Genomic DNA, 23077 nt, shown 5'->3' with positions numbered 1-23077 from the left:
GAGGAGGGACAGGGATAGATATGACATGTTTAAAGGATGCCTTTATCAAAAGTTTTGAGCTTTGAGCCCTATACTGTTTTATTAAATTTAAAAATTAACATTAATTTTCATTCATTTGGGAAAAGAACATGGTTTGGGGAGGGCTCTTAGGAAGGGAGGGAGGGTAATTAGAAGGTAAGATGAGGGCTGTTTGGAAGAGGCCAGGAAAGGTTCCTGGAGTATGTTTGATTCTGTGCAAAATGGGATGTTGGAGAGCAGTGGAGGACTGCACAGAGATCAGCTACAGTAAAGGAAGCAACTGCTTACTGCAGCCGACTGGAGTGTCAGAGACAGAGCCCCAGCCGAAGGTTACAGTGTCCAGTAGTTTTGGTCACAATGTCCAGTAGTTTTGGCCCGGAGACCCAGACTATCTGCACAGCTTGTTCAAGATCCCACATCAGTGTGTGGCATGATGGACAGCTGACAACCCCTACTCTGATGTTAGTCTTCCGTGGAAGGTGACATACAGAACCTTGGCTTCAGCCACACATTCAAGTGGCCTGGGGACCACACAGGCCAGTACCCTGGTGAGAGGGCCAGGGAGAGGACTATAGCAAAGAGCCAATCGTCACCCAGGTTCCTAGGATGGGCTGGGAAGCAGGACAAGCCTGAGCCAGGTCTGGCAGAGCTGCCCCCTCCCAGCTGGCACCTGCCTCTTCCTCCCTCTCCGGAAGACCAAAGGGACCCCAGGCTGCAGGTTTGTCACTTCCCTTACGAGAACAGACTTCAGGCTCTGCAGATGGCAGAAAGCCCCAATGCCACATGCACACCCGTGCACCTAGCAGGGCACACGTGGGTCAGCTTCAAAACCCACAAACAACCCCTGGAGGCTCGCAAGCGCGCAGGTGACTGCATGATGTGCCTTCACGTGCCCGTAAGCACCAACACGGAGTTTATCCTTTGTGCTGAGCTGCCTGCAGTGCCGAGCCTCACGTCCCAGCTGAGCTGGTTTCCATGGCAGGCCCTGCTATCCGCTGCACCAGGGCACCTCTGTCCAGCGTGCCTGAATGTGCGGTGCACCTCGCTGTGGGCATGGAGCTGGCTTCCGGTTCTCACCTGGCAGGCCCTGGTCATGGCTCCCAGCCTGGGGGAGAACTTCCCTTAGCAAAGTTAGATAACAGCACGGTCTCCCTGTCAGAGGATTGGCGCAGTGGCTCCACGTGTTGCAGCTGGCACAAGGCCAGGCTGCCTTGCCAGGCAGCGGGAAGGGAAGGCCTGGCTGCAGCCAGGGCTGGCAGGTGGCCAATCTGGGGGGTGGATGGGCGGGCCAGGGTCCATGCTGCCCATTGGCTGCCTCCGGCTCCCGCCCCGCCCACCTCCAGAGCCTGTGGCTCCCAGGCCAGCTTCTGCCTCTCCAGCTGCTTCTAAACTCCCAGAGCAAGCTCCTCCTGCCGGGCCATGTCGAGCTGCGACCGGATCGGGGTGGCCCCTGCCATGGACATGCCTGAGGTCCTCAAGTCCCTGCTGGAGCACTCTCTGCCTTGGCCAGAGAAGAGGGCAGGTAGGAACGGAGGTGGCCGGCATTGGCTGGCCGCCCAGGTGCCCAAGGGGTGGGGGGCAGCCACAGACACAGTGGCAGGACAGGCATCTCCAACCTAGCGAGGGTCCCCGGCAGGGGTCTATTGATCCTTGGTCCCTTCCTGAGCAGGAGGAAGGGCTGGGGTGCAGAGAGAGACATGGTGGGAGGGCCGCTGCAACTCGGGGACTGCCCCTCCGCCTGCTAGCCGGCGGAAGCCACCAGTGTGTGGCCACTGACAGGTGTGGGCTCACATGGGCCAAGAGCAGGACCAGAGGGCCCTGCTGAGAGAATGCACTGGATGCAATTGCCTATTAAGTTCTCTCCCTCTGCATGTCGGGGTGGCAGAGACTGTGGACTTGGGCAGCCTCCTGCCTGGAGGGCAGGCTTCTTCCACGCGCCTGCTTCAGCTCCTGCTCGCTGGAGGGCTGAGCCCATGGATGGGAGGGAAGCTGTTATGTAACAGGACCACAGGCTCCGAGCCCGCGTTCCTAGGATACCACAGGCAAACACGGGACGAGGGAGCCGGCAGAGGAGGGCGTGGACGGAGGGGCAGAGCCCGCAGCCAGCACCAGGTGTCCCCCAAGTCCTGCCTGAGAAACCCAAGGCCACGGCTAGCTTTGGGGGCCACCTGCTCAGGCGAATCCCCTGATAAATGTTTCTCCACTCTCTTCTGTTCTAAGCTGTGAGGGGCTCACACCCGGTCCCCACTGCTCAAACTGCCCAGGCGCCTTTAAAGGAGCCCAGCTGTCTTCTGCTGCCTGAGTCTGACTTGGGGGCCCCGGGGGTCCCTCAGGCGACCGTGCTCAGGCCTCTTCCTCATCCTGCTGTGCTGGCAACTGATGTACCTCATCACCAGGTAGCCTGGATGTCCCCACGGGACTTCATCCCCAGGACTCCCAGCCCACTCCCAAACTTGGGAGCCTAAGGAAAGACAGCGAAGCCCAGGCCCCCTCTCACCCCTCGGGGAGCGGGCTCAGGGAAAGGGGGCAGCAGGCTCTGCTCGGAGAACTGGCTGAGGAAAGAAAGTGGGTCCCAGAGCTCAGGGCCGGGTCCCTGTGGGCTCTCACAGAGCTCTAGGCCCCGGCTCCTCAGACCACACCTGTGGTTTCTGCTGGGGCGGTCTGGGCCGCCCTCGGAGGCGGGCATCACAGGAGTTCCTGTGCCCTCCTCGCACTCAGGACCCCTGCTGCCCACCAGGAGAAGCGCGTCTCCTCAGGACACCCTCAACTCATGGCGGATGAGTCACAGCTGACTTTTTCTTGCCACCTCTGAACGGCCGTGTGGGTAGGTGAAGCTGAAGGCCTTCCAGAAGCTAGAGGTGGGGCTCTAGCTTCTGGGTCCAGGCACCCAGGGAAGGTGGGGGTCCAGGATGGCTCAGTGCATGCACAGGGAGCGGCTTGCAGGGACAGCTCCCAGCGGGGCAGGGAAGGGTTCTGGGGGCAGCTCAGGGTGCTGCTCCTCCTCCGATGAGGATAGAAGGCCTTTGAAGGGTGGCAGCAGCTGCTGGTCGCTGGTTCCCAGCTGGTCCGCAGGGCCCTGTGACAGCCGGAAAATCCCCATCACTCACTGTGGATGAGCAAAGTTGGGGCCCAGCGCTGCGAGGACTTGCCAAAGGTCTGGGCCAGAGCTTTGCCAAGCGTTGGCAAGCCCTGGCTGAGGATCAGTTGTCTGCATAAGCTGGGTGGGTCAAGGCGTGTGGACCAGTGTCTCAGGCCACCTCCTGTCACTTCCCCATGTGCTATCTCACTGAGGGTCAGAAGCATGAGGCCCCGTGGGACTGACAGATGCCAAGGGGTAGATAAAATGAGGGGTCAGTGCGCCCACAAAGACCTCACTCACACTATTGCCCCAACCTGGAATCACCACTTCCAAAGCTCCCAGGCTCTCCAAATCTTTTATAAAAATAAATCTACCTGAAAGGCTGTATACTTGGGTAAAAAGAGAGTGCACACGCTGCACAGCGCTGGAGTTCCTAGCTGTCAAGGAGCTTGTGCTCTAAGTTGTTGATGAAGCGCTTCTGTCCCTGGGTCCCCCACTCCGGCTGGGACCTGTCGGAGGAAGGCGGCCGAGGTGTCAGGTGCCCCGGAAACAGCTGCCCTCAGGATCACTTGCCCTTGGCCGTGACGTATAAGGGCAGGTTTCTCGTGGGGGACTGAGACCCGTGTACAAACTCCTCGCTTTCTCCAGCCCGCTGCCTGCTTCCGCACACATGCAGGCCACGTGCAGAGCAGAGCTTGGGCCCAGCGTGAAGGAATTTCAGGGGAAGGCGAGTGGCGTGGGAGAAATGCCAGGTGTGCTCTCACGAGACTGCTCTCCCCACAGCCTCCCGCTTTCTAGTTCGAAGACGCTCCCTGAGAGCGGCCTTGGGGCTTCTCCCTGTCCCGTGTGCCTCCCACCCGATCCTGCACACAGGCCCCACCCCTTTCTTGTCCCTCGGGAAGCAGCTTTTGTCCAGCAGAGCTGGCCGGGCTCCAGCCGCCCTTGGCTCCAGGTTTCAATGGCCACCTGGCCGCCCCACACTCTGGGCCACCAGTTTGACCAACTTTCCCGTGGGCAGAGAAATCCATGTCCGGCGAAAGGGTGGTCTGTACCCCAAGCCCCGACTCAACTTCCCCTCTGTCTTTGAGCTCTTCCTGTTTCCACAGGATCCTCTTCCAGGCTTCTGTCCCAGCCTGCTCACTCGCTCTTTTCTTCCTCTGCTTCTCTAAACCATGCTGTCAGCTCTCCACCCCCCTCCCTTACCTCACCCTATAGGGCCTTGGCTGTGCTCAGAGGCTGGTCCCCCACCTTCCCGCCAGCTTGGGTCACTCGGGCCTTCCAAGGAGCCATGTAGCCTGAAACACACCCACAGGTTGAACAAGGCCTCCACTCTGAGCTGGCCAGGCAGCGTCCCCACCTCAGGGAGCTCCCACTGGAATCACTAGTGGGCCACCCAGTAGGGTGTCCTAGACACACCTCTCCCCCGCCATCCCCCATCTGTAAAAGTGGGGAAAAGAATAGCGGCTGCACTGGCTTGTTGCCGGGTCACATGTTATCCCATGTGAAAGTGTTTGCCAACTGTGAAGTCCACGCTGTTTTCTCTTGAAAGCAAAGAGCAGCCTGGCCTGGCACTATGCTCCTTCCACCAACATCACATCCGCCACCCGACCCTCATGTCCTTTCTACCCTCCTTCCTGTGAATAGTCTCCCTTAAAACAACTGAATGTTGCAAGTTTGTGCTGTCTCCTTGGAAACGTGTGCTGAGGCTCTTGGGGACATGGTGCCATCAGCCCTGCTGGACTGGCCCGGGAAACAGCTGAATGATAACAGGCGGGAAGCCAGGGGGACTTCCTGGGACAGAGGCAGCAGTGCAGAGGAGGAGCCTGGGTCGCTTCCTCTTGGAGGATTGAGCTAAATGGCCCAAGAGTGTGGACTCCCTGCAGCCGGGCTGTCCTGAGGTTAGGCCCATGTAAGGCCCATGTGGGCGCCTCCACGCCCAGCCTGGGGTAACCAGGCAAAGCCAAGAGATCGTGAAGTTTTCTTCCAGGGAAGAGGAGGTGGAGGAAGCCTTATGAGCTGGAAGCCTTAGCTCCCTTAATCCTTACTACTACCTTCTAGATGCCGAGGAAATGCACTCCGAGGTTGGCCAGCCTCTCTCCTTGCTCCAGCCTTAGGGACCCAACTACCTTCTCTGCCTGCCCCCCGTCACTAACGTGAGAAACTCAATCTCACCAGGGCCAGGAACTGACAGCAGTGTCCAGGAGCCCCCCTGCCATATGGCTTTGCATCTTGACGGGGCCTGACCCAAGGCCAGGCTGCTCAAGGAATGCATCCTGAATCCCAGGCCACTGTTCCTGGGTGTTGTGCTAAGTGCTCTGACATCACCGCTTGTGAAATGGCTTGGCAAGGGAGGTGTCATGATCAGTTCTACAGATGGGGAGACTGAGGCTCAGAGATGGGAAGGCCTCGGCTGTAAGGGGTTCCAACCCATCTCCGCCTGCTTCCAGGCTCGGCCCTCCCACAGAACCCCAGGGTCTCTGAAACCGAGACTCGGGGCAGCACCTCTTGGGTCCTCCTTTGCTTTTTCATCATTTGCTTATCCAACATTGGCTACACTGGTGGCATGGAGTGAGACATGCATGGCCCCACTCGCCTGGCAGCTGCACTCCCTGGGAAAGGACAGTCAGCAATCAGGAGTCAGGGCCGTCTCCGAGGGGGGTCACATGGTCACATTTAAACCAAGGCCTGGACAGTGAGGAAGAGCCAGCTGCGCCAAGAGCTTTCAGGCTGAGGGAACGGCACCTGCAAAGGCCCTTTCCCAGGGCAGGAAGGACACGTGTCTGAGCAATAAAAGGCCACTGTGGCTGCAGAAGGTGAGCAAGGGGGGAGAGAAGGAAGAGGTGAGGCTGGAGGGACCTGGAACAGGGAGAGCCTGCAAGGCCCTAAAGGTCATAAAGGTAGTGAGGCTGTCATCTCCCTGTCTGCAAGGCCCCACCCACCCACCCACCCACTATTCTCAGGGAAGTGGCAGGTGGTGGAGGGGAGTGAGGTAGTCCCAGAACAATTCAAGACGGGATTATACCAAGAGTTAACTTCAATTGAGCATTTGCTATGCAGTGTGCCTGAATCGCCTCCTTTGCTTCTGACACTCAGGCACAGAGAGGTTAAGTAACTTGCCTGAGGTCACACAGTTAGGAAGTAGTCAAACCAGGAATCAGACCCTCATGGCCCGACTCTGGAGCCCGCACCCTGCCGCTGCACCCCAACACGGCTCGTACAGGAGAATCCCTGGCCGTCAGCAGTGGCTGTTGAGATGGCAGAGACTGGAGCTGAGGGCTTCGCTCTGCAAATGGCCCTCTTGGGGCAGCTCTTCCTCTGCCACCCCAGATCTGAATCCTGGGAGTGGGCAAAATGCAAGCCAAACAGGAATTAGTGCTCTTGAGAGTCCTGGAGAGACGGACAAGAGTTAGTGAAGGGCCTTCGCCCACCACTTCTGCCCTAGGACACACTGCGACCAGGCACAAACCAGCCACGGGTACGTGGGCTCGAAAGCAGGCAGCTGTTGGTTAGGCTAGTGCTGGGGGGCTTGCCATGTCATTCCAAGTTCGACTGTGAAGTCCAGTGACTGTTATTTAATGTTAATAACGTTCCAGATGTATCGGACTTGGCTCTGAAAGATTCTGTTAACCAGCACCAACAACAAACGAGCCAGCAAATATTGACTGCGTTACTACCTGGAACAGAGCTGCGTACGCGCCTGCATTTGGTATTGGCAAAGCGCACCGACAACTGGGCTTTGTTAGAGCTCAACGGAAGCCTTACTATTGCCCTGTTCTTCCACACACAAGATTGCTATCACATATTTCAGGAAGTCGAAAGATGGAATGGTCCTGTCCTACTAGACACTGAATATGGGGCGAAAGAGATAATTTTGGGGCTCCCATGCTAGAGTTTTAGCTCCTCTAAACTCTGAGTTTAAATGATAATACTCCAAACTGGGGTAATGGCTTGATGAAAGGCACCTGTTCTGCATCTGCTCAATTGAATTGAATTAAGTTTTAAACTTGGGTTGGTTAGCAGGTTTCTGGAACATGAAAGAGTAGAATTTAAAGCCAGCCCAGCTCAAGGACACTCCGGCGGCCACCCTCAACCACACAGCCTTGTCCCCACACCCCAAATAATTCTCCTCCAGGCCCCACACAGCTGAGTGGAAGCGGGGGGGCGGAAGCACCCCCTCTCCATGCCACACCGTTCATTGTGAGAAGCGCTTGTCATTGCTTCTCACACTGAATCCTCACAGCCACTCCGTGGGGAAGCATACCCATCTGTCTCCAAGAGAAAGCACCTCAGGCTGAGGCAGAAGTCGCTTGCCCAGGCCGCATGGCTGGTCAGCATCCGAGGGGAGATTTTATTTTATTAATATTATTATTTTTAAAATATAATTTTTTTATTTCAGAGAGAAAGGGAGAGGGAGAGAGAGAGACACATCTATGATGAGAGACAGTCATTGACTGGCTGCCTCCTACACGCCCCCTACTGGGGATTGAGCCCCAAACCCAGGCATGTGCCCTTGACGGGAATGGAGCCTGGGACCCTGCAGTCGGCAGGTCCACTCTATCCACTGAGCCACACCGGCTAGGGCCCAGGGGAGATTTTACCTCGGTCGGCCTCCCGAGCCCACAAAGCTGTCCCCGGGACCACGCTTTCACGCTTTCCTCAAGTGGCGGCACTGAAAGCCTGTGACTAAAGAACACCGAGGAACCTTTGGAGCCTTAACCACGTAATCACATGTTCTTTTTACAGAGTTGATTTCTTTGGAAGGGCTCACAAACGCGGTGGGAATTAGCTAATTACGTCTCACCACATTTATTTCTCCCCGGAGAGAAGGGGCCAGGCTGCACTTCGTTGACAGGAACCGGAGGTGGGGGGGCGGCTGTGGCTCTTGCCGGGTCAGCTGCAGAACCAAGCCTAGAACAGAATGGCTCCCGCCTCCAGGACGGTGCTGCTGACGGCTGCCAGCCCGCAGTGTAGCTCACCCCCAGCTTGCAAGCAGGCACGAGAGAGAACATGCCTGCGGTGTTCCTGCGTGTTGGTGACACACCACTTACCCTGTGGTTATCCAGGGGGAAAACCCTCTCTGGGCAGTGTCGGGACACGAACAGAGAACCAAATCAAAAAAACCCAACTTTTGCAGCCTTGGCCTGCGTGCCTCCCTTCTCACCAGTGCCTCCCCCAGACAACTGGGCTTGGCCGGTTGCTCCAGGCTGGATGATGAGTGGAGTAGGCATTTCCCCCTTTGGATAATTGCAGCTTTAACAATATCTAAATCTTTATCCTTAATACATCCCACTCCTGCTGTAAACCAATGCTGGAACTTTCCACTGTTATCCTATAAAACCTCCCTAATACCTTGAGAATTATTTTGCCCCTTCAACCATGGCACATCAGCCATGAAAATACACATTTGACTCTAGCCCAGGAAAGTCTCTTTTCCACCAAAGTAGCTATTTAAAAAAAAAAAAAAAAAAAAGCAGCTTCATATATTGTTTTAATCAATCTCCCTTAGATACTCCTTTAAAATTTCTTCCTGAAAGCCTCTAGGTCAGCTTCACCTAAAGATCTCTTAGCCACGGGCAGAATCCCCACTCACCCTGCAACACAACAGACGTCCTGTTTCCGCTAAAACGGGAGGGACGGGCCCCGGGCCGGCCGCCAGGATAATGGATACACCAGGCGGTGGATTCGTACCCGTTCGCTTCATTTCTTTTTAGTCTGATAAAAACTACGGGAACTCCCATTTGTTGCAGGTTTCCAACCGTGCATTTTACATACACTGGCCTCCGGACGGCCCACAAGGTGGGTCCATGTGGCTTGTAAGGGAAGCAGCGACGGGCTGAGGTCATCGGGTCAGACAGGGAGTCTCCCGGGGCCGGCGGTCACCCTGGGTCCCGGAGTCAGACCCCCCCGCCCGCGCGCCCATCGCACCAGCGGGACGGCGCCCCGGCCCGCGAACCCCGGCTCCGTCCTCCCGCCCCCCGCGCCCCGCCTCGGCAGCTGCGGGATAAACAGGCCGAAGTCCGGGCCTCCGGGAGCGGGGCAGGCGGAGGCTCGCGTGGTCTGGGCCCTAACGGGGGACAAGGTCTGGGCGCGCCGGCTCCACCGCTGGGTGCCCCGCAGCGTTTCATTCCCCGAGGGACACCCCCACCCCCCGCGTGTTTGCATTTAATGGCGGCGGCTTTCCCACAGGCGTGTCTTCGGTTTCTTGTCCCTACGGTAAGGGTGGGGAGGTCCCGGCGAGGAACAGCCTTCAGAGCGGATCTAGCCCAACTCCCGGAACGAGGAAGCGGGCTCCTCGAGGGAAGCAACTGGACTTTCCCAAGGTCACACCCAGCACAGAGCTGGGGGGGCGGGGAGACGGTACCCCAGCCCTTGGCTCCGAGCGGGGCCCGTCTCTCCACCTCACCTCACCCCACTCGGCCCCGCCCCGGCCTCAGGAATGCTCCCGCCACGCTAGTGTTTATCTGGCCGCCACGCCCGCAGAAACCGGGATCCGTGAGGAACCCGACACCCCCTTCAGCGGCCGCCAAGCCAGCTCCTGCTCGGGCCACCCCTCGGGGAAGGGCAGGTCGCCGTCCGCCGCCCTGCCCTCAGCCAACCTCTGGGTCGCGGGGGAGGAGGGGCGCGAGCTCGACTCCGTGTCCCGGCCCCACGACCCCGGGCAGTACCCGGTACAAAAGGCCCGCCAGCCCCGCCCCACCCCTCTCCTCCCCTCTCCTCCCCGCAGCAGGCCGCACGTGCTGCGCCTCCTGCACGGACTCGGGCCCCGCCCCCGCCCTCCATTGGCTGCTCCTCGATTTCCTCCTCTCTCCTCCTCCCCACGCGACGGGACTCGGCTGGGGCTCCACGTGACCTGCGGAGGCCGGGCCTTGCGGCCCGAACAGGCTCTGTGATAGGTTCTCCGGACGCTCCCGGCCCCGCCTCCCTCCAGTGCCGAGTCCCGAAGGTGGCGAGATTGGGATGAGAGGGAACAGAGAGCGGTCACGATGGTCTGGGAGGAGAGTGGGGGTTACGAAGAGGAAGGCGAAGGCGAAACCTCTGGTAGAAGGGAAGGAGCTGCCGCCGAAGAAGGCCTGCGGCACAGACTCCAGCCGGCGCCAATCAGGTGACCCGGGAGGGCGGGGCGGGGCCTCTGGCGTTGCTCCTCACCTGGCCCCGCACGTGTCTCACTTACCCCGTCAGCCTAACCAATCGCGGCCCGGAAGGCTGCTCCCGCCCTCCTCGCTGGGTGGGCCAATCCAAGGCCACGATCTGGGGACGCTGGCCTGGCCTCATGAATAATGAATATCCCAGAGCTAGTCCACTGGCGGGCTTGGGATGGAGGGAGGCGGGGGAGCTGTGGGGCGCCTGCGCAGTAGCTGCCCGAGTCGGCAGCTGCGGCGGGTCGCACGGCTCCGGCCTTTCTCGGGGGGCGGGCGGGGGAGGCGAGGCGCGCGAGCGGAGCGCGGAGCACGATGTCCAACACGGGCGGCGGAAAGAAGCCGCCTGTGGAGCCGCAGGCGGGGCCAGGCCCAGGGCCGGGGCGCGCAGCTGGGGAAAAGGGCCTGCCGGGCTCCTTCCCGCTGGTCCTGAGGAAGCTGATGGAGAACCCCCCGCGCGAGGCGCGCCTCGGTGAGGGCGGGGGTCCGCGCGTGCCCGGGGGCGGGGTCTTGCAGGGGCGGGGCCGGGGGAGGGCGGGGCCGGGGAGGTCGGAGGTCCGGGCGCAGTGGTCCCGCTGCGGGGCTCGGGGCCCGGGGCCCGGGATGACGGAGGCCCTGGTGGGTGAGGCGGGAAGGATGGGAGCTGGTCGCGGGGCGTTGAGAGCGGTTGGGCCGGACGGGCGTTGGCGGAAAAAGGGTCCGGGAGGAGCAGAGGGGTCGTGGCGAGGAGGTTCTTGGGGGCGCCCTGCGCGCGCGAGCTGCCGGGTTCCGAGCAGGCCGAAGCGGGTCGCAGCAGCCCCTTGGGCGACGCTCCAGGGCGCCTTCCCGGGGACCGCTTCCTCGGGACCCCGTGGGACGCTTGTTTAGAATGCCGGCTCCTGGGCGCCGCCCATCGCCCCGCACCTGCAGCTCCGGGGCCAGGCGCCTGCACCTCCAGGAGCCCCCCACCGCCGTGTTCCCGAGTCCACTAAAGTTTGAGGAGCGCCGATTTCCCCGGCAGGTGGTCCTCAGCAGATGGCTTTGCCCCCTCCCGGGAGGAGCACCCGTCTTCCCCCCACCCCTAGGCGCACCCTGGAGGTTTTCTGGAGTGTGTCTCAGGGTTGCTGCTGGGGTGGGGAGGGTGTCAGGAGAAGGGGTGCCCAGGCACCTTCTGGGAGCACGAGGGGGGCGAGGCAGGTGAGGGAGGGAGGTCAGAGTAAGGCCCTTCACCTGGTTTCGGGGGATCGGCCCTGGACCGGGGGCCACAGTGGCGGAGCTGAGCTTCCTCCCCTTTCCTAGGCCACACGGGTCCCTGGGGCCTGTGTGGAGAGCAGGTTTGGCCTTGTTTTTCTGGCCTGGGAACAGGAGGTTCAGGGAGCAGCAGAGCACCGCCTATTGTGGTTTGAGGTGCACAAGGTCCGCCTTCCATCTGAGACCTTTGAATTCCCAAGACCGTCAGCGTGGTTTAGGGATTTGAGAGGGAGCAGGCCTTCTGTGAATTACCTGTCTTGGGGAATTAATTTTCTCTTTTTAAATGCCACCTCTTCCTTTCCCCGGTGTGCTCTGAGGCTTCCATTCCGGTGGCTTGTCTCCATTGGGTTATAAATAGCTTCAGCATATCAGGTGAGACCAGGCATTCTCCTCCGGCTGCGGGCACTTCGTGTGCACAGACCCTTTTGTTTTTAAGGCAGTGCTTTGTTCCAGTTCTGGGGCTGAGACAAGCTGCTGGGACAGGTATACACATCTGTCAGGTTCTTGTTCAAGATTGCCAAATAAGAGCCATCCATAACAATAATTCTACTTTACGTTAGCAGAATGCTCACAAAGCACTTGGACGGAATTCCTGTTTTATTTCCTCTTCCACTGCAGTCCTGTAGTGTTATCCCCGCTTCCCAGATCAGGGAAGTTGAAGCTCAGAGGGGAAGGGGGATGCTTCTTCAAGGTCACATAGCCAGGCCTTAGAACTCTCAGTCTGGTGCTTTTTACTGTATCACTGGCAACCACTAATGCCAATCCCTGTGACCTGAGTGATGGGCCTAATTTTTTTAAAAGTATATTTTGATATTTTACAGAGAGGAAGGGAGAGGGATAGAGAGTTAGAAACATCGATCAGCTGCCTCCTGCACACCCCCTACTGGGGATGTGCCCGCAACCAAGGTACATGCCCTTGACCGGAATCAAACCCGGGACCCTCTAGTCCGCAGGCCGACACTCTCTCCACTAAACCAAACAGGTTAGGGCGGGCCTAATTCTTTATCATCTCTTCCAGTTAAAACATTTTCTAAAAATATTGATTTAAAATATCCTTAATTGCTTAGGCCAGGCAAAATCTGGAACTTGCTGTTATTTGTCCTTCAGTGTGGCTGTTTTTCTATCTCCTTCCTTCTCCTGTCTCCTTTGATCCCCATGACCCTACCCAGTATGGATCTGAACAGAATGTAGGTCAGGATCTCCAGGAGCAGAACAGCGGGGCCATCTGGCCCACCCAGCCCACCGAAGCTTGGCTTTCTTACTTCCCATTTGGTTTTCAACCAAAGCCTGGTACAGAAAACAGTTGCAAAAATTCAGGTTAATTTGTCTTAGAAGCCATTACCAAATTCTGTTTGTCAAAACCTCCACCTTCTTAACCCACTGGTGTGTCCATTTTTATTGGACCAATAGGCTTCTTTTTGGCCGGCTAAGGTCTGGGAGTCCATGCATGACTGGTTATTTCCACCATAATTATATTTGATTTCTCTTTTTCACTTCAGAATCCAGAGTTCAAAGTTGTCTCCCTCAATTTGAAAACCCAGTATGAACTTGTCATGATTTTATCTCCCGCTTCCCCGATTATCCTTCCTGTCACTTTGATTTCCTTTCAACCGTGTCACATTTCTCTCTTGTCTTTTTTTCCCTAATTTGCTCTTTCTTTAATATCCACACAGGTAACTTTTTGACTGAGACAACTGAGGTGAGATCCAGTCCCTGCTAATTTATTAGTTTTGCTTTGAATGGGAGCAAGCTTTCTTCTTCAGTTCTCCCTCCTCCTTCCCAGAAAACTTGCCTTCAGTCTTCTCTGCTTATTCAGGAATAAACTTCTCTTGAAACTGTTGCTCTGAAAAGGTCCTGAAAAGACAGCTCCAGCATTCTTCATTCAGTATGCAAATTTTCCCATAGCCCACGGTCAGCCTGCTCCTGTGTTGGACCTGAAATGTAGAAATGAATCAGACACAGAATCAGTGAGTTCACTGTAGTAATGAATACCTGCCATTTGCCAGGACCTATATAAGACACTTGCATATGTTATCTCTAGTCTACACACCAAAGCTTTATTTTTATATACAATGGATGACACTGAGGTTGGGAGAGGTTAAACACAAAGCTAAATTAACACACCACAGCAACTGGTTGGTAGAACTGGTATCCGAGCCCTGGGCTGAGTTGCTGTGGAGAAGCATATCTGGTAGGGACAAGACAGGAGAAAACACAAGTTCTTGGCCTGAGGAATCACCCTTTCCTACCACAGGGATAAGATATCAGGAAGACTCAGAAATTCCATTTCCTCCCTGTAGCCTCTCTTTTCCAAATGCTAATTCCACAGCCCATTCTGAACCACATTAAGCCTTAGAACTTGTGGCGAACGTTCTGGAAAGCCCAAGCGTGGATAAGGACATGCTGCCATCTCTAAAGGAGACCAGTGGGCCTGGGTCACGCATCAGGTTATAATGAGAACACAGTGGGCTCTTGAAATGCATGGGAAGGATCAGGACGCGAGAGCTGGGCCAGCCCTGTGAGGCCCACTGCTCCCCTCTTGGGGTTGAATTACCCTCTTGTGTGGTGTCTCATCACAGATTTTGTGTCTGCAGATAAGGAAAAGGGGAAGGAAAAGCTGGAGGAAGACGAGGCCGCAGCAGCCAGCACCATGGCCGTTTCAGCCTCTCTCATGCCACCTATCTGGGACAAGACCATCCCGTATGATGGCGAGTCCTTCCATCTGGAGTACATGGACCTGGACGAGTTCCTGCTGGAGAATGGCATCCCTGCCAGCCCCACCCACCTGGCCCAGAACCTGCTGCTGCCGGTGGCCGAGCTGGAAGGGAAGGAATCGGCCAGCTCTTCCACGGCGTCTCCACCATCCTCTTCCAACGCCATCTTTCAGCCCTCTGAAACTGTGTCCAGCACAGGTTGGTGACGAGCCTTTGGGCAGGGCCACCTGTCCTATCTAAGGAAGTCCATTTCCCACTGAAGGCTTCTTGTGTCTACACACGCAGTGAGCCCCTTCTCTCAGGGAGGTCCTGGTGGGCCTGCAGTGTGGAGAAACCCTCTGCTCCCCACCCTTCAGCACGGTCCCCAAGACTAAGGAGAAAATAGCAGTCACATCGGTTTTGTCGGAGCCTTTCTGTTGGTTGGTGTGCTGCAAATGGTCAGGACAGTAGAGCAAGATCTTCCAGTCTGAGGTTCTGCAGGGTAGAAATCCCATTCTGCATTTTATCAGCACAGCTCTTTACCCCCCACCCTCCACTCATGCACTTTGCCACAGATTATTGGGAAGCTTGGGTAATAATAATAATAATAATACCAGCTAACATTTATTTAGCACTTACTCTGTGCCAGGCATTAATATGTAATCCTCACAGCAACCTTATCAAATTGGTAGTATTATCTGTGTGTTATAGGTGAGAAACTGAGAAGTTAAGTAACTTGCCCAAGGTCACACAGCTGGTAGGTAGTAGAGGCAGCACTTGAACCCAGGATGTCTGACTCCGTAGCCAAGTACTGCTTAGGAACAGGCACGAAGAAGGCATCATCTTCAGGATTTCTCCTTAGTCCTCTTGTCCTTTTTCTGTTTTACCTCTGGGGGTTGGTTAGTTGATTATTTGGTTATTTGGTTTTCATGCCACTTGGACATGAACCCTCCAGAGGACCAATGACCCCTGTTTCAGGAGTCTCTGCAAAGCTTTCTTTAGGCTCAGTTAGAGGCATGCAGCCTGATGGCTCCTGGAAGGACCCCAGGCGCTGGTGTGGAACCCAGGGAACCCACACCCAAAGAATTCTCATGCTCTGTTTTTTTAATTTTTTTTTAAATTTTATTTTAATCATCACTGAGGATATGTTTTTATTGATTTTTTAGAGAAAGAGGAGGTGGGGGTGGAGAGAGAGAGAAACATTGATGTCAGAGAGAAACATTGATTGGTTGCCTTCTGTACACGCCCTGATCAGGAATTGAACCCGAAACCTTTTGGTGTACAGGACAACGCTCCAGCCAACTGAGTAGTGTTCATGCTCTGTTTTGTTTTGTTTTAATTTTACTTTTTATTATGGACAAATTTTCAAATACAAAAATAAAAAACTAATGAACATCCATGTAACCATTCAGCTTCCATAATTCTTAATTTATAGCCTATCTTGTTTTCTGTAACCTCTTCCATTCCCCTCACTTAATTATTTACAATCAAATACTACATATTATTTCAGCCATAAATATTTCAGTAAGTATATAAAATACAAAGGTTCTTTTTAAAAAGTAACAAAAACACCAGTTTTACATCTGAATTGGACAGTAAACTCATCAGCATTCAAATTTTGAAAAAGTTGTCTCATAAATGCTATTGTTTTGCGGTTTGTTTGATTCAGGATCCAAACAAGACCCACACATTCCATTTAGTTATGCCTCTTAAATCTCTAGTAATTTATAGGGTCCCCTCTCTCTCTCCTTTTTATTTTTTCTTTGCAATTTGTTGAAGAAATGGAATCATTTATCCTGTAGAGTTTATCACATGCTGTTTTTTTCTGACTATATCCCCGTGATCCCATTTATCATGCTCCTCTACACCTTGATTTTCCTCTTGTAAACGGGTTAAAGCTTCAGCTGATTCCAGCCAAATTCTTGATGAAGGCAGATCATTTTTGTGCTGGTTGGGTTGTCCTAGAGCAGTGATGGAGAACCTTCTGAGCTCGGCGTGTCAGCATTTTGAAAAACCCTAACTTAACTCTGGTGCCATGTCACATATAGAAATTTTCTGATATTTGCAACCATAGTAAAACAAAGACTTATATTTTTTATATTTATTTTATATATTTAAATGCCATTTAACAAAGAAAAATCAACCAAAAAAATGAGTTCGCATGTCACCTCTGACACGTGTGTCATAGGTTCGCCATCACTGTCTTACAGGGCTGGTTTCATGTGTGGGTAGGGAGCAAAGTTGAAAATGAGCCCCCATCTTGTACCTTAGACCACCTATGTAACATTTTCCTTTGATTTTGTTTTTAAGTAAATATTCTTAAATATTGTTACGGCCAAAGGTGAGCCTGGGTCGGGGGGCGGTGAAAGGATTGAGAAAAGACAGACGAGAATGGAAGCTGGGTCTCGGCGGGACGCTGCTCCCTGATGCAGAGACAGCGCCAGCACCCACAAGCCGTGTCTTTATTTTATAGCAGATGCCACGAGGCAAAGTAGGGACGTGATCAAGTTGTTTACAGCATTCTCGTGAGTTTCAACCTCACTCCACTACATGCACCTGAACTCTATCACAAGGCACATGGGGCTACATGTTGGGACCATAGGTTCAAGCTTACAACTATAGTTGTTGGCTATAATTGTGCTGGGAGGGCCCTGCCCTCCAGCTGGGACTTGCACATGGCAATGAGAGGACCCTGTCCTTTCATTAGTCGGAGGCTTGAACCTGGCCAAAACACTGTAGCCGCATCCCACAAAATATGGTACACAAAAGTGCCCGCATCATAAGTATACACCTCAATGAATCTTCACAAAGTGAACCCACCCATGTGATCCACCCAAATCAGGAAATAGAATATTATTGGTGTTCCCAAAGTGCCTTGTGACCCCACTCACTCATTACTCCCCAGAGGTGGCCACTATCTTTATTTCCATCACCAAAGATTCCTTTTCCTTGTAACTGAACATTCTATAAATGTAATTGTATATTATGTCCTCTTTTTTGTTTTTAACTATTATATGTTGGTTACTTTTATACTTGCTTACATTGATAGCTTTCTGTAGCTAGCTTTATAGCTACAGACGTAAATTATGTGGGCACCAAATCTCCTTACACTAACAACATAGATTTACAGAACATGCTTATGGAATACTCCTGTAACAGAGAGTATTTATTTATTTATGAGAACCGTTCATGTTGTTGCCTATAGCATAATTTGTTCATTTTCTTTTTTTTTTTTTAATATATTTTATTGATTTTTTACAGAGAGGAAGGGAGAGGGATAGAGAGTTAGAAACATCGATGAGAGAGAAACATCGATCAGCTGCCTCCTGCACATCCCCCACTGGGGAAGTGCCCGCAACCCAGGTACATGCCCTCGACCGGAATCGAACCTGGGACCCTTCAGTCCGCAGGCCGACGCTCTATCCGCTGAGCCAAACCAGCTTTGGCAGTTTGTTCATTTTCATTGCCAAATGGTGTTCCGTTGTCTGACTATACCACAGGTTTCCATTCTACAGCGATGGACCTTTTGGTTTGGGGTTATGCATAGCAATGCCATGAACATTTGTATACATATCATTTGTTAAATATATGTGTACATTCGAATAGTCATTTACCTAGGAGTAGAGTGGCTGCGTCATTGGACATATGCATATATTCAGCTTTTATAGATAGTGCCAAGTACTGTACAATGTTGTTGTAGCCATTGATGACTCCCACCAGTGGGGTATGGGTGTTCTAGGTGTCAGCCTATGGTACCTTGAGCAAGAAGGCAAAAGGTCTGTGTCTTTTTTAGTTTTATTTTTTTAATATGTTTTTATTGATTTCAGAGACGGCGAGAGAGATAGACACATCAATGATGAGAGAAAATCATTGATCGGCTGTCTCCCACATACATCCCACGGGGGATCGAGCCCACAACCCGGGCATGTGCCCTGACCAGGATTCGAACCATGATCTCCTGGTGCATAGGTCAATGCTCAACCACTTACCCATACCGGCTGGGCAACCTTTGAATTCTCAAAGTGCCTTAAATCCAATGTCCACTATAAAATGGCAGCCAGGTAGGACAGAGGAGAATGATTCGGAATCAGCCAGAATCAGACTCAAATTTTAGTTCAGTCTCTTACCTTCTATGTGACCCTGGGAAAACCATGTCCTTTCTCTGAGCCTTAGTTTCCTCATCTGTAAAATAAGGTTAATACCCATCTTGCTTTCAGAGTTGTCATAAGACTAAATGAGCACTGCGACTGATAGGTCTCTAGGGAGTCCATTGTGGAAGCCGTTTCATTATTCAGCCTGTCCCCAACCCATATGGTTCACAGAGGTTCAGCTGTTTCTCATTACTTCAGAGCTTGAAACCACAGGAAGTTAAGGAGGGTAATGATTTCATGTTTTGCTTAATATTTCAGGGGGGGGGGGGCTGAAAACCCTGTCTTTTTCAAGGGCCTCTGTTTCCTTTTGAATATTTTATTCCTAAAGGAAGTATTTATTTTTTCTGTGTTTGTGTTATTGATCTGAATCTCATATGCCAGTCTAGCTTGGGGATTGGTCCCTCCAAGTAGCAGTGGCTGTGCAACATGAGCTTCACGCAGGTGTCTGGTGTGTGACATAGGTCTTTGCTGTCCAGTGGCTGCTTCAGGACCGCCTGCCTCTGTCTTTCAGAATCCTCCCTGGAAAAGGAAAGGGAGACACCCAGTCCCATTGACCCCAGCTGTGTGGAGGTGGATGTGAACTTCAATCCTGACCCTGCCGACTTGGTCCTCTCCAGTGTGCCAGGCGGGGAGCTCTTCAACCCTCGGAAGCACAAGTTTGCAGAGGAGGACCTGAAGCCCCAGCCTATGATCAAAAAGGCCAAGAAGGTCTTTGTGCCCGATGAGCAGAAGGTAATCTGGTGTCTGTATAAGGGAAGGTACAGCATTGGTTCAAGAGCCGAGGGCTGCGCTTCCTCACGTTTGATTTTATCTGGAGGTTCCTCCCTCCTATGGACACCATTTAGAAAGGCATGAGTTCAGAGCATAGGGCCATACCCTTCCTGCAGCAGCTGGTAGAAAGAAAGGGAGTCAAGTCGCATTTGGCCCCAGCGTGACTCCCTGTGGCTTCTCTGTTTCCTGACTGGCTGCTGGCTGTGTTGATGTTCTTGCTTCTCTGGCTGTAGCCCAGCCTTCGGGCAAGAGCTCACTGGGCCACAGGAACTGGGCTGAACAAGCCCTCGCTTTGAAGGACAAAAGACAGTTGTATTGTTACCACCCCAGGGAGGAGCAAACAGCTTTCAAGCTGATGGTTTGATAGGAGTTGGGGTGGGCAGGGAGAGGAGCATTCTGTAGTTTTTCCATCCTCTCCTATGGAAAGCTCACAGGAAGGGCTTTTCATCCAAGCTTTGGAGTTAGGCAGAGCTGCGTCCAGACCCCACTGTGCCACCGAGAACTACCTGGGCCTCAGGTTCCTCATTTGTAAAATGGGAACAACTACTGTACCTGCCTCTCAGGAGGTTACTGAGGCTTTCATCATAATGATGATGAACATGTAAACCTTCCTGTGATCCTTACTGTGAGAAGCACTTTGCACACATTAACTCATTTAATCCTCAAACAACTCCATGAGGCAGTTATTGTTACCCCCATTGTAAAGAGGAGGAACCTGAGACGTGGAGAGGTGAAGGAACTCACATGGTTCCACTGCTGGTAAGGGACAGAGCCAAGACTTGAACTCAGGAGACTGACCTTAGCCATAACCAAAATGACTGGGCGGCAAGGTGTAGATCAGGGGTCCTCAAACTACGGCCCGCGGGCCACGTGCAAATACAAATATTGTATTTGTTCCCGTTTTGTTTTTTTACTTCAAAATAAGATATGTGCAGTGTGCATAGGAATCTGTTGATAGTTTTTTTTAAACTATAGTCCGGCCCTCCAACGGTCTGAGGGACAGTGAACTGGCCCCCTGTTTAAAAAGTTTGAGGACCCTGGTGTAGATAGTGCTTTATGTTGGAGCAGCACAGAGCAGGCTCCCAGTAAGTGAAGGCCCCTTCCCTCCACTGCTTCCTCCCAGATGGCTGTTTCTCATCCTGGCAAAGGGGAGGGCCCCTGGCTGTCCTTGGCACATGCATCTTCTTCCCTGGGTCCCGCTTCCGTTCTGACTGCACCAGATGAGTGATAAGAGGAATCTGGGGTATGGCTTGCTGGCAGGAGGAGAGAGGCTCTTGAACCAATGCTGTACTTTCCCCTTGTGGGGAAAGAGGAAAGACTAACAGAGGAACTTCCCCACAGGATGAAAAGTACTGGACAAGACGCAAGAAGAACAATGTGGCTGCCAAACGGTCCCGGGACGCACGGCGCTTGAAGGAGAACCAGATCACCATCCGGGCGGCCTTCCTGGAGAAGGAGAACACGGCCCTGCGGACGGAGGTGGCTGAGCTACGCAAGGAGGTGGGCAAGTGCAAGACCATCGTGTCCAAGTATGAGACCAAGTACGGGCCCTTGTAACTCATGCCTCGCCCAGGCCGCGCTGCCTACACCCAGCCTCTGCCTGAGGGCTCCCTGAAACCCCACACACATGTGGAGACTTAGGACTCCTCGAGGGCCAATGGCGGCGCACCTGCTCCAGGAGTGGTCACGTTCAAGCTTCATTATCACATGGTCAGCGCACGTGGCAACTTCCCTAGGGGACCAGCCTCCTCACTGGTGAAGCCGCAAGGGAATCGACGTAGACGGGTGCATCAGCCTTAGTTTCTATTCTTGGATGTCCCAATTGAATCAGAAGGGGGCCTCTGAGGACAGCTCTCCTTTCCCAGGGGCTCAGGCTGCCCTGACTCTCCCTCGGTCTCCACAGAACGAGTCCATCATTGTCGCGTCTTCTCAGGTAGCAGGGTGTGTTTCCAGGTGGACTGTCCGCGGTCCACCTCACCCTCCCCAGAAAGTTTGAGAGAAGCATCCATTTCCATCTCCCTCAGCAGTAGAAAGACACGCCTGCTCCTCCATAGTTTCTGCATGGGTACCAGCCCACCAGAGCCGGGTCTCTGCAGCCTGGGATGGGGTTTGGGTCTGGAGCCTGCAGCAGAAGTGCACCCAACCATTCTTAGCTCTCACACCCCTTTACTCTGTGGCTCCGAGGCCTGGAAGCCCGGGAGGAGGTGCTGGCAGTCGGCTGTCTGTTTTGTCTGCTGTGAAGGAGACTCCCAGGTTGGCCAGACTCTGAGCCCTAATCACAGTGCTGAGAGGGGCTTTTGCATCTCCTCTTCTCCAGGTCACTTGTGGATACCACCTGAATCTTGTTTGTCCTCCTAGACTGGGCTTCTAGGCCTGTTTCTCTTCACCCAGTGATCAATCTCAGATCTTGGATTTAAAAGGAAAACCCCCCTCATCTACGAAACTTAATTTTCTGGAGACAGGATGCACCTTCTGCATGGTGTTCAGAAAACCGGCCTCCACAGCCCCTTACACTGCGGGCAGGGAGCTGGGCCATGTGTCTCCATTTTGTCTTGCTCTGTTCTCCGGTGTGGGCCAGGCCAGAGGAAAGAAGAAGAGGGCTTCCCAGTTCTTGATTCAAGATCCCTCCCTGTGCAAGCTGCCTAGAGCCACCTGCTGGGCAGGACAGCCGGCCAGGGTCCCAGCACAACTCATGGAACAGCCAGTTCTCGGGACATTTATCCACTAGAGTCCCCTCAGCTGGGTCCCTGAAGATATGGGCCACCCACACAAGCCTGGCCGTGGTATGTGGAGGGGTCCTTGCAGCTGTGGCTCTACCTCACAGCTGTTTTCTCTTGTGTCTGGCTGGACTCGTCCTTTTGCTCCACCCGGGAGATTCATTGAGGAAATCTGTGGAACACACTGTTCCTTGTGGCCAGCCGGAGCACCTGCAGATAGGTGCATTTATTGGCTCAGGGCCAGGCAGCCTGTGGTTAAGAGGGGTCAGAGGTGACGGGTACATTTTGTCATGTTTTCCACTGGCTTTATTTAAAGTGGTAGCTCCAAGACCCGGGCTCTGACCCCTACAAACTTTATATAACATGTTAAGACCCGGGGACGCCAGCCACTGGCCGTGGACCGCACCCAGGGGAACACCATGGTCCTCTGGGGACCTACATACCCACCTCTCCTGGGGACTTGACAAGGGTGCCTGAGGCCAAGGGAGGTCACTGACTCCCTCCAGGCCCCTGACTTTTATTTTGTGGTTCTATAAAAACCATGTTCACACTTTCCACTCTATTGTAACCACAACAGGGCAGTTGCATCCGGCATGTCAGTGTCCTGCCCTGGGCAGCTCGCCCGCCCGGGCACTCGCCCTCTGGTCTGGCGACCCACCAAGAGGGCAGTTCTCATTTTGTTATTAGTAGAAGAGCTTCCAGCGTAAAAGCTCTTCATTTTCTTTGGCCAGAAAGTGTATGGTTTGTTTTTGTTTGTTTTTTTTAAAGAATGGAGACTTAATCTCTGAATGGTGTCCATGTTCTGATCCCCATGGGTGGGATAATGGCCTGACATCTCCTCTTTGTCCCACCTTCTGCCTGTTCAGTGGGTGGCTGGTTCCTTCCCAAAGTGCTTACTTGGAAAGAATGTGGCTGCTGGCCTCTTCTGGAAGAGCCCTTTGGAGCCAGGGCCTAGCAGAGACAGGAAGGAGAGCTCCATGAAGGTGGACATGTGGGGAAAGGAGTGCTCAGGGAAGCGTGTCTCCTTCCCAGGCCCACGAATTGAGTCCTTTCAGGGGGAGGGTCGGTGCCTGCTAGTTTCCATCATGGAATTGGGAGTCTCCTTGACTCCCTCCTTGGGGCTGACAGCCAAAGACTGAGGCTCCTTTGCTCAAATCTTTGACATCTCCTGAAAAGCACTGGAGGCCTGAAGAGCCAAAGTAAATGGCTTTCCGGGGCTTGTGATGGGCTGGGAAGCACCATCCCTTCCTAAGCGCCCTGTTCTCAGTTTCCTGGCAGCTTT

At 53.8% G+C, this 23077-nt stretch overlaps 1 protein-coding gene across 4 annotated transcripts; it reads left to right on the top strand.

The window, feature by feature from the left end:
* The first annotated feature begins 1387 nt into the window (after nucleotides 1-1387).
* On the top strand, nucleotides 1388-22148 carry TEF (TEF transcription factor, PAR bZIP family member). 4 transcript variants are annotated; one of them, XM_059680809.1, is made up of 4 exons: nucleotides 1388-1540; nucleotides 14058-14375; nucleotides 18819-19039; nucleotides 20420-22148. In XM_059680809.1, exons 1-4 carry the CDS (start codon nucleotides 1438-1440, stop codon nucleotides 20633-20635), a joined length of 858 nt encoding a protein of 285 aa, XP_059536792.1. In that variant the 5' UTR covers nucleotides 1388-1437; the 3' UTR covers nucleotides 20636-22148. The 4 variants fall into 4 exon arrangements, with proteins under 4 accessions (XP_059536792.1, XP_059536791.1, XP_059536790.1 ...); XM_059680808.1 differs by lacking the exon at nucleotides 1388-1540 and adding an exon at nucleotides 10014-10199; XM_059680807.1 differs by lacking the exon at nucleotides 1388-1540 and adding an exon at nucleotides 10445-10705.
* The last annotated feature ends 929 nt before the right edge of the window (nucleotides 22149-23077 follow it).

The sequence above is a fragment of the Myotis daubentonii genome, chromosome 2, assembly GCF_963259705.1.
Source record: "Myotis daubentonii chromosome 2, mMyoDau2.1, whole genome shotgun sequence".
NCBI lineage: Eukaryota > Metazoa > Chordata > Mammalia > Chiroptera > Vespertilionidae > Myotis > Myotis daubentonii.
Note: the sequence above shows the minus strand (reverse complement) of the source record. Positions and strands in the feature narration are given on the sequence as shown.

Bases quoted from the DNA above. Each gene is read 5' to 3' on its own strand.
- TEF (XM_059680807.1), top strand. From the start codon at position 10,549: ATGTCCAACACGGGCGGCGGAAAGAAGCCGCCTGTGGAGCCGCAGGCG. The intron at 10,706-14,057 runs GTGAGGGCGGGG...TTGTGTCTGCAG, and splicing joins CCCGCGCGAGGCGCGCCTCG to ATAAGGAAAAGGGGAAGGAA. The intron at 14,376-18,818 runs GTTGGTGACGAG...TCTGTCTTTCAG, and splicing joins TGAAACTGTGTCCAGCACAG to AATCCTCCCTGGAAAAGGAA.